This window comes from Lissotriton vulgaris, chromosome 4_1 (assembly GCF_964263255.1).
Source record: "Lissotriton vulgaris chromosome 4_1, aLisVul1.2, whole genome shotgun sequence".
Lineage (NCBI taxonomy): Eukaryota > Metazoa > Chordata > Amphibia > Caudata > Salamandridae > Lissotriton > Lissotriton vulgaris.
Window position 1 is genome coordinate 1,349,021,182 of NC_141691.1, and position 14,730 is coordinate 1,349,035,911.

The 14,730-nt window shown below is 46.9% G+C and overlaps 1 protein-coding gene across 1 annotated transcript in view; it reads right to left on the minus strand.

Annotated features, from left to right (window-relative positions):
• Positions 1 to 14,730, minus strand: part of CEP192 (centrosomal protein 192) — a 1,919,503-nt gene that overhangs the window by 777,597 nt on the left and 1,127,176 nt on the right. Inside the window, exon 28 of the mRNA XM_086965571.1 lies at positions 11,681 to 11,799. Coding sequence (XP_086821697.1) covers positions 11,681 to 11,799 — 119 coding nt within the window. The remainder of the gene's footprint in view (positions 1 to 11,680; positions 11,800 to 14,730) is intronic.

The following is a 14,730-nucleotide window of genomic DNA, read 5'->3' on the forward strand; positions in this document are numbered from 1 at the left end:
CACCTAGAGATGGCCCGTTCGTGCATGGCCCGACCTTTCTTGGCACCCACGTAGCCCACAAAGAGCTGGTCATCCACCCGTAAGGGTTTTGTGCGATCCAAATAAAAGGAAAGCATCCATTTTTGATCCAGACGGTGGAGCCTCTCTTCTTCTTTTGAAGGATGTGGAGGTGGAAAGAAGGTGGCCAAAGTGATGGTTTGGCTAATGTAGAAAGAAGTAACCACCTTGGGAAGAAAGGAAGGTCTGGTTCTTAGTACAACCTTGCCTGGATGAACAGCCAGAAAAGGACTTTTTGAAGAAAGAGCCTGGAGCTCACTCACCCTGCGAGCAGAGGTGATGGCAATCAAAAAAGCAGTCTTTAAGGTAAGAAGACTAAGAGGACAGTTATGAAGTGGCTCAAAGGGATCACACATAAGGAAAATCAGAACCAAGTTCAAGTCCCACAGAGGCATTACGAAGGGAATAGGAGGAAAAAGATTAGTAATGCCCTTGAGGAAGCAACTTACATAGGGGACTTGAAATGAGAAGGCTGATCAGGAAGCCTAAGAAAGCGTGAAATGAAACCGAGAGCTAGCCCTTAACAGTGCCCAGAGCAGAGCCCTGCTGGACCAAAGAAAGAAGGAACAAGAGAACCTCAGAAAGAGGGGCAGAAAAGTTATCCAGAGCCTTTGCTGCACACCATTCCACAAATGTGTTCCATCTCAGGTGTATACTGTGAGAAGTTGGACTGATATGCAGTGCTCACTATTCTAGTGATCACTATGCATCAGTCCAAACGACCCTTATGGTGATTGGTTGTAAGTCAACCTTAGACCAGCTATCCTAGTAGCATGGATACGAGCAGTCTTCGGGCTAAACTCTAGAGGGCGTGTTAAGCCAGCTGTTATACCATCACATATACCCCTTGAACACCAAGTGAAAGGACACCACACAAGTGTTATGAAAATAAACAGTGTATTTATTTTAAGTCACAACAGCCCTGTACTCTTTATGAGGACAGGGTACTAAGCACACAACAAAACTCTTAGGAAAATACTTCAAGTGCACAATCTACACAAATGCCCGAGGGCACAGAAAGTTTAGTGTTCTCGGGCGAACCCGATAAGGTAAGTCGGAAGCGACAGTGACTCTGGACCCTTTAGATAATGAGGCTATGCTGGGGCACCGAAATGCCGAAGTTACCTAGCCCAGGGGCTGCGGCGGCATAGGTCTTTACAGACGTCGGGAATCCTCGCTGACGAACCAGGAGCCTGAAGGAAGGAGTTGCTGGCAGGCGACCAGTGAAGAAAGTTCGAAGAGATCCAAGCCTGGATCGAAGATGGATGACACCTAAAAGCAGAGGGGACCAAGTTCGTAACTACTAGCCAGTAGTCAGAGGGCACCAGGAGGGCACCGGATGGTAGTCACCTCGACTAGGTGAGTGGGCGACGCTGGGCTCTGCAGTCTCACGGACCAGGAGGCGTTGTCGGCGACCAGGATGGAGGTGCGAGCTGTCCCACGATGGTTGATGCTGTCGGCGTCGCTGGGCCCAGGATTGGGGCAACAAGCCTTGGCAAATTCAGGGCCACGTGGTGGACTTAAAATGGCGTCTTGAGTGGACCAGGAGGGTCGGGGTGCTCCTCTTTCAGAAGGGAGCAAAGGCCAGTCTGGAGCAACCAGACCAGCAGCGTTGTTGTCGTCGGGCGTCGTCGAGAAGGCCACAAGCCAGCAGGCTAGTAGCCAGACAACGTCATGAGCAGCAAAAAGGAGAAGGGCCCCACGCAGATCGTGGAGATGCTGGGAGGCTGGACTTCGGTGCTGGAGCTGCTCAGGGTCGGGGCTTCTCGGACCCCAAAGCACTCACCAGAGGATCCCTCGGCGGTCGTGCTGGATAGTAGTCATGCAGTTCTGATGATGGCCGGTCCCTCGAGGTCTCGTCGTACCCACGGATCTCAGCTGAGCTGACGATGCGGGTAGAGGTCAGAGGTGCCAGGGAAGCCGGGTCTCGTCGAGCTGGGCAGTCGGATTCCGGAGGAATGACGTGCAGTAAACCGCAGAGTTCTTAGATGGTGCCTGCGGATGCAGGGTGACTACTCCTTAGCCACAAGGGAGAAATCTTGAGAAGAGTCGAGAGTTCCTTTCGTAGAAAGTAGTTTCTTGATTCAAAGATGATCTAATTTGGAAGGGTCCCCGCTCCTGCCTTTATCCTAAAGAAAGGGGTGGGTACGCGACTAGGTCCTGCCCTAGGGGTGGGACCAGGAAGGGGGGTGGTTACATCCCTCTCTCATGCCGGACTTTCCCCAGGCCAGGGGCTGGTGTGCCCCTGGAACTGGTTCTAGCCGGCAGATGCGTAGTGAGCACCGGGGTTCCACTCCGCAGTCACCTTCCTGTAAAGCCCTGCCTACCCAGGATACACAAAACCCTGTCTGGGATGGTGCGAGCACCGCCCCGGACAGGAAACCCTTTGTCCAAGCTCTCCTCGCTGGAAGGACTCCCAGCAGCAGGAGGTCAGACTCGTGTCTGTGGTGGCAGCATCCATTTTGTGGAGCTGAGGCTTCAGTTAACTTTAACCGGGGTTCACAGTTACGTACATGTCGTGTCCCTCTAGAAGGGCGGAATGCTAACCCCGTCGCCAGCATTGGCGAGGGGTTAGTATCCCAATTCGTATGACACCTTACTCGACATGTTTTGATAAAGCGATACCAAAGTTAGCATTTAACCGCGAGGATTATAATGCACTTAAGAGTATATGGTACGCGATATCATGGAACAGCTATTGGGACTTGGTTCCGCAAGCTGCAACCGGGCTCAGCTCATGCCAGAGCACCAATTCACACGATTCCAAGCACTCTGCCTTCAGGATTGTCAAGGCCTGCCATAGGAGTGACTGATAGGGATCCGTGTGTCCATTTTCGGTGTTAGATATAGGTATACTATATCTAAAGCAATGGGCGAGTACACCACCTTGCCCCAGCTGTCGCGCAGCCAGTTGTGTCAGATTTAGATGGCCATCCAGGGGTGGCATAATACATGCTTCAGCCCCTGGTAGGCCCTGGGTACACCGATGCCCTGAGTGACAGGGTCTGACAAGGTGGCCCTGTTCCAATTGGGTAATGCACCTAAGGTACACATGTCAATTTAGTGAGAGAACAGCTAGGCTGTGGGTCTGATTGGCAGGCCCACATCCAGAGAAAGTCGTAAACCAGTGAAACAAAAGCAAAAAATCTGGGTGATCATAGGATTGCAGACCCTACTCTCCTACATATACCATCTTAGTGGAGGGACGCCTGGCTGCCAAGATAACATCACAAACTTCAGGAGGCAAGTCAAACGACATCAACTGCCGCCGCTCAATCTCCATGCAAGGAGGTGGAGGCTGGACAGGTTCGGGTGTACGACCGTCCCCTGCTGCTGCGACTTACCCGTCCCCTGCTGCTGCGACTGAAGATCCTCCTGAAGAGGCAGTCTAATCGGCGGATCGATGGTCATGTGTAGCAGCTCGAGATAGACTCTTCATGCCAATTCGGCAGCCACGAGAATGACTTAGGCCCGGTTAAACTTGATCTTCTTCAGCACTCTGGGCAGGAGAGGTATAGTCAGAAAGGCATATAGAAGACCGCAACTCCACTCGCGACGAAAAGTGTCGGCTAGCGAGTGATGCCTTGGAAATTCCAATGTGCAGAATTGCTGACATCAATCTCTTCAGTGGCGACTAGATCTCACCAAGGTTCTCCCCACTGCTGAAAGAGGCCTTGCGCCACCTCCGAGTGAAGACGCCATCATGATCCATCATGCACCTGCGTCTGAGTTAGTCTGTCCTGGCATTCCGGGAACCTGCCAGGTGTTGAACCACCAGGGATATGCCCTGATGTTCCAGCCATGTCCAGAGCTGGAGAACCTCTTGACATAGGGTCCACGACCCCACCCGCCCTGTTTGTAGCAGTACCACATAGCGGTGGTGTTGTCCATGAACACCTGCACTACTCTCCCCAGGCAGGGGGAAGGAATGCTTTTAGTGCAAGCCAGATAGCCCGTAGGCCAGAAGGTTGATGTAGAGCTCTGACTCGGCCAAAGACCAGAGGCCTCTGATCTCCGCCTCCCCCATGTGACGCCCCGTCCCATAAGTGTTGCATCGGTCACCACTGTGAACTTTGGTTGAGGAAGGGAGAGGGACCTATCCTCGGCCCAATCCTGATTCGTAAGCCACCACTGCAATTGGTGTGCAGTGCCCTTTGAGATCTGGACGCAATCGGACATGTTCTCCTGATGTTGAGTCCACTGGAACTTCAGGTCCCACTGCAGCGCCCGCCTATGCCATCTGGCACTGGTCACAAGCAGGATGCAGCAGGCCATCAGGCCCAGTAGCCTGAGAGTCATCCTGACCTATATGCGGGATAGATGCTGAAATATCAGAATCATAGCCCGAATATCTCAGACTCGCTGTTCTGTGTTTTCATTTTCCGTTCAGTCTTTCCGACATACACCCGCCCACAGGGGCATTTGACGACATATATTATGTTTTCAGAATCACAAGTGCTATAGTTCTGTAGAAAAGATTACTCTACAAGGCTTTCAGAACATAAGAGCAGAATAAGAACAGGCAATGTAACATCTCCATTGGCTACACATTGTAAAGAAAGTAGGCAAACGATAGCGCAACTCAAATTCCAAATCATTGAGCAGGTGGTTAAATCACCTGGATTTGACAATTCAAAGAAGCTTCTCCAACGGGAAGTATACTGGATCAAACGTATTAAAACTTTAAATCCTACTGGACTTAACAACAAATTAGAGAGGTCGTGTTTCCTCAAATACGTTCTTTCTCATCTCCTAAATCAATCTTAACTATATAAACATTCATATCTCAACATCACCCACTTTCACATACTTTTATTTAATGTTAATGATTACCTGTTTAAACATAGCATAATTAAAGTATTGCTATATGTATTTCTTGATGTATTTCATATGAATTATAATGTATATATTTTAATTTTCAGAATATAATTGTGTACGTATTCATCATTGAGCTTTAAGTTGAGAATCAGAACCAGAGTTAGAGCTAGTCCTTCATTTATTTTCATTAATAAGCATTAGAGATGAGGCAAGAAATGAGTCTGTCCTTTATTCCGGTAGATCTCAATTCATTGATCTGAACACCCCGGTAATTACATTAGGACTTCAGGATCTCTCTAAATTCCTTAAAGTATGATGCCAGGAAAGATTATTTCGCGGACGTTTCCCTTGCGCCACCAGTAATTATTTTCATATCTTGCTTACAGCATACTATTGTATAAAACAGACTAGTTATCTTCATTTTTCTGATTTTAAACATCAGATATACACATATCCAAGCATTTCTTGCTTCTTTACGGAGCTCCGTACTGACACAGTCCGTTTTATGATCCAACGCTTCTGATCATGTGATGCGGAAGTATGATTTCAACACTTGAAGTTCGGAAGCTTCATGGCGTCTGACGTCAGTGTCAGGAACGGAGGATTTCTTTAGCGGACTATTAAACCATAGGTAAGAAAGTGACCCAGAAGGCGGATATATTTCATTTTGTGAACCTCCCAAAAAGTTTGGTTGGTAACAGGCCGTTTTTTCGATTTTATTCTCAGACTATCCTAGAACTGTTGTACTGGCTTAAAACCTATCTGAACACGATTCTAGGTAAGAGTATGGCTAATTACATTTATCTCGCTCCTTTGTTCGTCGGATTGTGTGATTGTCACAAGGGTTTATATAATCTTGCAGCTTGACTAGTACTGTGGAAGCCAGCGATCGTCCTATCTTGACAAGAACTCACTTAGTGAAACGAAGGTACATAGGATTTGATATATCACGTATTTGAGTTGAGTAAGAATTCTTTTTGGACTTTTGTTTATTTTGTGGTTTGTTTTGCAGTTGTTTTATGTAGGGAAGCATTGAGGACTTCAAGTAAGTTGTGGCTTGATTTTGCGTGATACACAGGTGTTGGTGATTGGGCATGGAATTAAATTGACTTGAATAGAGTAGAATCTTATGAATGAATTCTTTCTTGTGAATGATTTGGTCTCATGATATATTTTCTTTTACAGCTATACCCCTGAAGAAGAGACTAAGGTCTCGAAATGCATTCGGTGTGAAGTTAAAATGTGTATTTTGATTTTGTATGTAAAACATGGAATTGCTTAAATGTAATTGAAAAGTTTTTTTGATGTAAATTACTTCAACAATTTTTGATGGAAATATAAAAGCTTTATGAATAAGCAAATGAGAAAACGAATTGAACAGTTTATTGCAAAAAATAACTTATGTGTTGGTGCATGTTGTAGTCCCAGTCGCCCATGTGGGGCTGGGCCTCTATCATTCATAAGAGTGGACTGGACATCCCCGGAAAAAAGTCTACCTGAACCAGGCGTAGCATCGAAGGGCTCCGACGTGGAAATCGTCCTGCCTAGTGACTGTATCCAGCCCACAGTGGATGGTAAACTTTACTGTGTCTCTACCTTCGGCAATTGCATGGGAACGTACGGGCACTGGGGCAGCACTTGTTCTACCATTTCCCAAATGGAGAGGGTGTAACGTGCCTACAGATAAACTGTGAATACCAACTGCAGTCCCAAGCTGGAGGAAGAAAACATCTTCCCAAGATGGTCCAGCTTTTTGGATTCCCTATCAGGTGCTGAGTTAGGGAACACGCCTTTGGAGGTGGAGGCTTGGACCACAAAGCTCTCAGGGATGGGGTGTTGGGAGAGTAAAGTGAGGTCGCCCGGGGCTGGGCGGTGTTGGGCAATCATTTTACCCACAGAAGCCCGTGTTGGGCTTGGACCAGGTGTCCAAAAGGATGTCGGTGAGGGCTTCATTAAACGGTAGCAGGTGCTCCGAGGCGCTCGCTGCCGGTTGAAGCACCTCTGTCAAGTGGTTAGTCCCGACTGCCACCATAGCTAGCTTGAGGGCACCGGCCGCCTTATGCAACACCACGGCGTAAGACGCTTCCTCCTCCATAGCCATAGTAGGAGGAGACAACATGCCAAGGTCTGGTGATGTATGCAGACCACTGGCTTCCCCCAGTTCTCTCTTCAGTCCGGTTCATAACCCAACTGGTCAGCTAAAGGGTCTCCAGACACCTCCCAGTCCTACTTACCCTGCTCTGGATGCCAATCCGGTCTAAAAGAGCTAGTTTAGAACAAGGGCACACAAGTGCCCGTCAGCGCTGGATCCGGCGTTGGTCGACGATGGTCCGGCTCAGTGTCTACCTCAAGGTGGAGGCCGGGGTTGACATCGGCTGGGGACACAACCGGCGTTGGCTGCAGACATGGTGCCGGTGGATTTGGCTCCAGGGCAGGTGTAATCAGGTCGACCGGCGCCGATCTGGATCCAGGAATGGATCCAAGGGGACCCTGCGGTGGCTAGGCCGGAGCCGCCGGTGTCGCAGCCCGAGGGCCCCCAGTTGAGTCAGCGTGGCCTGAAGATGCGCCGGGGGAGTAGGACTGCCCAAATATGGCATGCATTGCTTCATAAAATTAGCGAAGCTGGGAAGGGTCGCTCCTGGTCCCGGAAAGGGAGGGAAACTCTGAGTCGACCTTTCGGGGTCAGCACGCAGAGCCGAGGGAGGGGCACCACCCGCATCCCTCGTCGCGTGGGCCAACCTCTTGGGAGAAGTCGAAGAGCGACGATTCTTCTTCAACTTCTTCTTATGCTTCGACTTACCTGAGGAGTGCGAAAACTTGGAAGACTGGTGGTGGTGACTCTGCGACCAGTCCCACGACCTCCCACGTGACCGGAACCTCGAACCGCGTGGAGCCAACTGCCGGGCCTCGAGAAGCTTTCAGGACAGCTCCCGCAAAGACTTCGGACTCATGGTCTGGCAGTCGGAGCCTGACTTGAGATCGTGGTCGCGCTCCAGGCAGAAAAGGCACACGCAGTGCGGACCAGTCACCAACATCAATCGGCTACAGGAGCCGCAGGTTTTGAAACCGGGCATCCCTCGTGCACCAGCAGTCGAAGACTCAAAAACAGTGCAGACAAAAGTCGCCAAAAAGGTCAGTCAAAAAATGACTGGAGGTACTGTTCTCTCCGCATCTATGCTGGCTGGTGCCGAAAAAGAAAGAACTGACGTCAGCACGCTAGGGCGGCGTCTAAGTCTCTACCGCAAAGTCATCCTGGAGACCACGACGCCAATGACTAAGCAGAGCCGACCGACGTCACTTTTCGACGCGCAGGGGTACTGCTGACAAAAACATTCTATGGATCCAGTCTGAGGCCTGGGGGTAATTTTAAGGTAAGGAATCTATAACTGTTTCTTTCAAATCTACGGGATCCAATCTGACATCAGGGGAACATTCTACGGTAAGGAATCCGCAGCTAGAAGTCTCTGTCACGTATACGAAAATTACTCAGAGCTAATGAACATAAACAGAAATCAGGTGTTATTCCACATTTCATCAGTGTCGCTAAAACCATACAAAGTGCTTGCTGGTGTAAAACCGTTTTGCATTTGGGAGCTAAAGCAGAAAGAATACTTCTATAGAATTAAAAAGGCCTTGCAAGGATCAGTAAATCTAAGTGATAACCTGTGACCAAAAGAGGATTGAAAAACTTTGTGTTGAGTAAATAACACAAAAGGGGGTGCTTAAAAGTCTCAATAATAAAACCAAGAGGCAATTTGGCCAGAGATGGCAAAATGCATCTGGATAATAACATAACTAGGGAATTGGCCAGCCTAGAGATTGCTAAACTGCATCTGGATAATAAAGTAATTAGGGAAACTTGGGAGAGGGCAACAGAGCTAAAAGTGTACATTTTTATTAATTTCTTACTGTCTTTTACGTCAATGATTTGCACATTGACAGTTATTTAAAATGGATTTATGATGGTGTTGCATTGTTTAAAAAAAACATTAGGGGATTTACTTTATTCTTTACAATAAATCCTTAAAAATAATATTTGACAAACATGTGTGCAAGAAAGAAGCCTTTTTTCGAAATGCCCTTTGCATCACATGCTCAAGTGGGCACCCACAAATTCAAAAGTGTGAAAATAAACCCTTCTCCTAAACACACTATCTGGTGTACATTTTGAAAATACACAGATTTCCTTCATATCCATTTTTCACTCATGTTTTTCCATATGAATTGCTATACACTCAGTAGACAATGAAAAACCACTGTAAGGTGGAGCACAGACTTCTGGGTACCCTGGGTTTTTGGAGAACCTACAAACCCTATATATTCCCACGACTAACTGTCTAGCGGACGTAACAATATTTGCTTTTGTAAACAGGTCATTGTGACAAGAAGTTACAGATGAAATGTCACTAACGGCTGTTGTTACTTAGTTATTTTAAATATTGCTTTTATTTAAACAGCTAGTTTTTGTGGAAAAACCTTTAGGGAACTACTGTTATGTAAGTTCTAAAATGTATGTGTTTTCCTGCATCACCCATTGGTTTCACATTGGTTTCCACCACTAACTGGAAGTAGGTTGGAACTGCAACATTAGGAAATATACACTACCTCTTTGGACAATGCCAAAACTTTTGCTAAAAAAAAATATAGTTTCTTTAATATAGCTCTGCTTAATTGTGAAAACTTTAAAGATGAGGAATATAGGACAGCAAACCTTGCATTGATGTCATTTTTAGAAAAAATATGCTTTCTTGTGCAGCACTTTTTCAAAATTCTCTCCAAAAACCAGACTGTTTCTATATTTTGGCTATTTTCTCTGTTGTTGTTGCGGAAGAGGAGGTAAAAATAAAAACCTTGCCTGATTATCGGGCCTCTCCTCTGTCGTCCCTCCTTCGTCCCTCCAGCCAGAACAGGGAAGCAAGAAGCACCCACATCACAGGCTCCCCTGAGAAGCGCTGTGATTGGTCTGAGCGCCGTGGGTCGGCATTCAGCCAGGGAATGTTCCTAATGTAGGCTGTAATGCAGCCTGCATTAAGAGCAGGGAAAGTGCGCATGAATGTTTGGCGCATTAATGTCTGGCCCAATATTCATGCGCAGGTTGGGAGTCAAAACTATTCCTGCCCTGCCCTGCTCTGTAAGCAGAGCAGCCTCGCCTGCCCACAACAAGTTATCATTTTAGGTTTTCTTTAGTTCACTGCTGCAAGCAGTGGGGCAACGCTCCTCCGCCTCAGCGGAGGAGCTGCCACTGTACCTAAATAAGAACTGAAATTGTAGTCAGCAGCAATGTTACACTGTGACTAAAACAATTTGTGAGAACCTTGTTAAAAATATAAGATGAAATAGCTCACATTCTAAATGGGCACCCAAGTTACAGGCAAAATCAATAGTCGGTATGTTTAAGGAAATGAAACAAAACACATTCAAAAAACACTTCTTGAAACACATTTGTCATTGACCAAGAAAGGAATATCTTTTAGGCAAGGGCACAGGGTGTTTACTGTCCCTCAAAGCGAATGGAGCCATTAGGAAAAGGGGGCTGGCCTATAACCTCCTGCTGGATGTTGTGGAGGGCAGAAGCCATTCCAGGTTTTTAATTGTGGTGTTGGTCTTGCAGTCTTCTCTATCATATTATAAAACCAGGACTATATGTCCCAAAATGCAAAGACAAAACCTGAACTGCATGGGGTGCTGATCCAGAGAACTCGGAAACTTGAGGACTCCGAAGTAGTCTACCTTTAGAAAACTCCATTACTATCCTAGTCTACCCATGCTTTTTCAATATAAAGTTACCTAAAAAGAGATTTACATGAATCAAATCATCAAACAACACAGCCTCTCAAACATGAGTGTAGGAATAATAGAATAAAATGCTGAGTGGAAAACAAAATATCAAGTACAACAAAGGCTGTTCCTCAATGGACACTATAAAGGAAACATGTGCATGTTACTCCATTTAAGGGCTAGTAGTGAGGTAGCGGTTCGATTCTAAATGGCGCTCAGACAGAAGAATGGAAAGGCGATAGAAGTGGCGAGAGCATGGGAGGAGTTGGTTCAGACGCTGATAAACCAATCAACCGGGGAAGACAGGGAATAGCGTGATGGGGCGTACAGGGGTAACTGTAGAACCAAGATAGAGAATCCTGGCCTATTGTCAACACAAACTTTATCTATGGATTTGTCGCAATTGCAGAACACACCGGTGGCAGGGAGGGAGGAGGGAGGAATGGGGAGGGAGCTCTTATTTGTTCATTTATTTAATATAATATGTAAACAGTGATGGTTAGCTACCACAATAACAGTGGATTAGTAGTATGCAGCAGCTTATTATTGTAATACTAGGAGAACGCTGGACACAAACTTTCATTAGCGGAATCGTTACTAGATGATTGAAACCATAGGTTGTCGATTGAAGGGGGGGGGGATGTTTGCTACATGTAATAGAGAATTTCTGAATGCTGCAATGAAAATCAATAAAAAGGTGTTTACAATAAAAATGTTACTCCATTTAAGTCATTTGTCATTGATGAAAGCCTTAACATTTTCGGCCTAAGCAATATTGTTGGTGGGCAATGCAAAATGTTTTTAACACTGGTACAACTTAAAATCTTCTTAGGAGCAAGATAGAGCTGAGGGACACAACAGGTTACCATGAACATACAATTTCTGTAACTCACTGGAAAATAAATGACTTGGTATCCCAATGCTATCAATGTTCAGTCAAACATTTAGAAAAAAGTACTACTCAATGTTTAAACGTAGGCGCAAAGCACAACTGTTTCAGAAGGGCTTATAAAGTGAAACGTTTTACCTTTTTGATTTTGTATTCAAATGTTGTGGAGTAAAAAAAACTTTCACTGCTTGCTCAGTCCCCGGTGTAAGAAAAAGATCATTTGGTTCAACAGAAAAATCACTGTTCTTCTCAGCACACTAAAAGCAAAAGGGTACAATAAGTTACACCCACAACGAGGAAAACAAAAGGCATAGCAGAAAAAAACATGCATTCCATTAACATTTGAACGGCTGATCATACTGCAATGACTGCACTACAATTGCAATTCTTAATTAAAAAGTAGCTACTCATTATACATGCAGTGTAACCAGCCACTTACCTGTAATAATGATTTTGCAGATTTAAGCTCTTCTAGATTCACAAGCATTGCACAATTTCACTTTTAATGGTTGTGTCTTGAAGAGTGTGTTTCCAAAGATTTTCCTATTATGAGTAAGCACTGACTTAGGAGGGGCCTTACTAAGACATCAACCATAAGCCCACTATTCCCCTATGCATGACCACCATCTTGATTCTCCTTTTAAACTCGACAATACTCCTTTCAATTAGGAAGTGGGAGGATCACATGTGACCCAAAAGAGCTTTGTAGGAAGGCAGGATCTTTCTTGCATGGTTACCCCCAGTTTTTGCTAATCAGGACTCCAGCATCTGGGATCCCTCTCCTAAATTGGTTCTGGTAAGTACTTGGGTACTGCCATAGTTAGCTACTGATGTACCCTTATAAATCCCAACGATATGGCACTAAGGTACCCAAGGCATAGTATGCCAGGGGTCTCCTGTGAGCTGCAGCATGTATTGTGCCACCAATGGGAGTTCACTTAAACTGTGTCTACACACCTTCCACTGCAGCCTGTGTGAGACAGTGTTTGCATCCCTCACAACAGATATACGCTTCCTTATAGGTCACTGCACTTAAAACCTACAAGTCACCCTATGGCATGCTCTTCAGTCCTGAGGGCAGTGCGTTTGGTTATAAGTGCGAGGGTGCCCCTGCATGAGCAGGACACCTCTACAAACCTCTCCAGGCTTTGAAAGTGCGGTCACCCATTTTAATATATATTTGCGCAAGTTACTACTTGTGTAACGATATATCTGTAAGCGACATTAGTTAGTGATCGATTCCTTACCTTAGAATATCCCCAGGCGTCAGACTGGTTCCGGAAATTTTTGCGTAGCAGTACCCTTGCGGGTCGGTAGGCGTCGTCTGCGGCTCCGCGTCAGTCATCGGCGTCGTGGCGCCGTGTTGAAATCGTTGGAGTATTTATACGCCGCCTCAGCGTGCTGACGTCAGTTCTTAGACACAGCTTTTCCACGCCAGAAATGCAGAGCTATGCTAAAAACCAACACTGGTGCCATTGAAACTAGGGCCCTTAAAGGGGATGACCTTAACCCTAGATATATGTTCGCAGAAAGGGGAGGATGGGTGGGTCGGTAAGGAATCTATCACTAACGCACAAGTAACTACTTGTGCAACGATATATCTGTAAGATAAAATAGTTAGTGATAAATTCCTTACCTTAGAAAATCCATAAGCGTCAGAGTGGATCCGGAAATTTTTGCGTAGCAATACCCCTGCGCGTCGGTAGGCGTCGTCCGCGGCTCCGCGTCCGTCGTCCGCGTCGTTAGCGCCGGAATGACGTCGTCGGAGTACTTAGACGCCGCCCATGCGCGCGGACGTCAGTTCTGATACACAGCTTTTCCGCGCCAGATATGCCATGATAGAACCAACACTGGTGCCAAGAAACTAGGGCCCTGAAAGGGGAGGACCTTTACCCTAGATATCGGTTTGCAGAACGGGGAGGATGGGTGGGTTGGTAAGGAATCTATCACTAACTAATGCCTCTTACAGATATATCGTTACACAAGTAGTAACTTGTGCATCTGAAAGAGACATGTTAGTGATAGATTCCTTACCTTAGAATAGATACCCCAGAAATACCAACCCCGGTGGTGGGTCTGCGAACCAATAATCACACCAGAAAGTCCTGGAGGACGGAACGGCCAAGAAGCCATCCCTCCGGACTTGGCTGTCCAGGCAGCAGTGTCTTGCAAACGTGTGCAGCGAGGCCCACGTAGCTACCTGGCAAATGTCCTGCAAGGGCACTCCTCGGCCAAGGGCAGTTGTAGTCGCCGTGGCCCGAGTAGAATGAGCCCGCAATCCAACTAGGGGCTCCTTTTTGGCCAAGGAGAAACATGCCTGGATACACAAGAAGATCCACCGCGAGATGGTCCGCTTGTGCACCGCCTTTCCCTTCTTAGCGCCCACGTAATCAACAAAGAGTTGGTCATCCACCCGGAACTGGCGTGTGCGATCCAGACAATAAGAGGGCGCACGTTTTGGGTCCAGACAGTGGAGCCTCTCTTCCTCTTTCGAGGGATGCGGAGGTGTAAAGAAGGTGGGCAAGGTAATGGACTGCCCGATGTGGAAGGCCGTGACAACCTTGGGCAGGAAAGAGGGTCTCGTCCGCAACACAACCTTGTTTGGATGGACAGAGAGGAAAGGAGGTGTAGAAGAAAGAGCCTGGAGCTCACTCACTCTCTTGGCAGAGGTGATGGCCACCACGAAAGCAGTCTTCAAAGTAAGAAGACGGAGAGGACAGTTATGGAGCGGCTCAAAGGGAGCACACATTAGGTAAGTAGGTACAAGATTCAAGTCCCACTGGGGCATCACGAAGGGAACAGGAGGGAACATGTGTGTGATGCCCTTCAAAAACATATTTACAATGGGGGACTTGAACAAGGAAGGCTGATCAGGTAGCCGTAAGAAGGCGGAAAGGGCAGAAAGGTACCCCTTGAGAGTGCCCAGAGCAGAGCCCTGCTGGGCAAGAGAAAGAAGAAAGAGGAGAACCTCAGAAAGGGGTGTAGAGAGTGGGTCCACAGCCTTTGCTCTGCACCATGCCACAAATCTGTTCCACCTGCAGGCGTATACTGACTTTGTGGAGGGACGCCTGGCTGCCAGAATGGCATCACAGACTTCGGGAGGCAAGTCAAATGGCCTCAACTGCAGCCGCTCAATCTCCAAGCTTGTAGGTGGAGACTGGACAGGTTCGGGTGCAGAACCGTCCCCT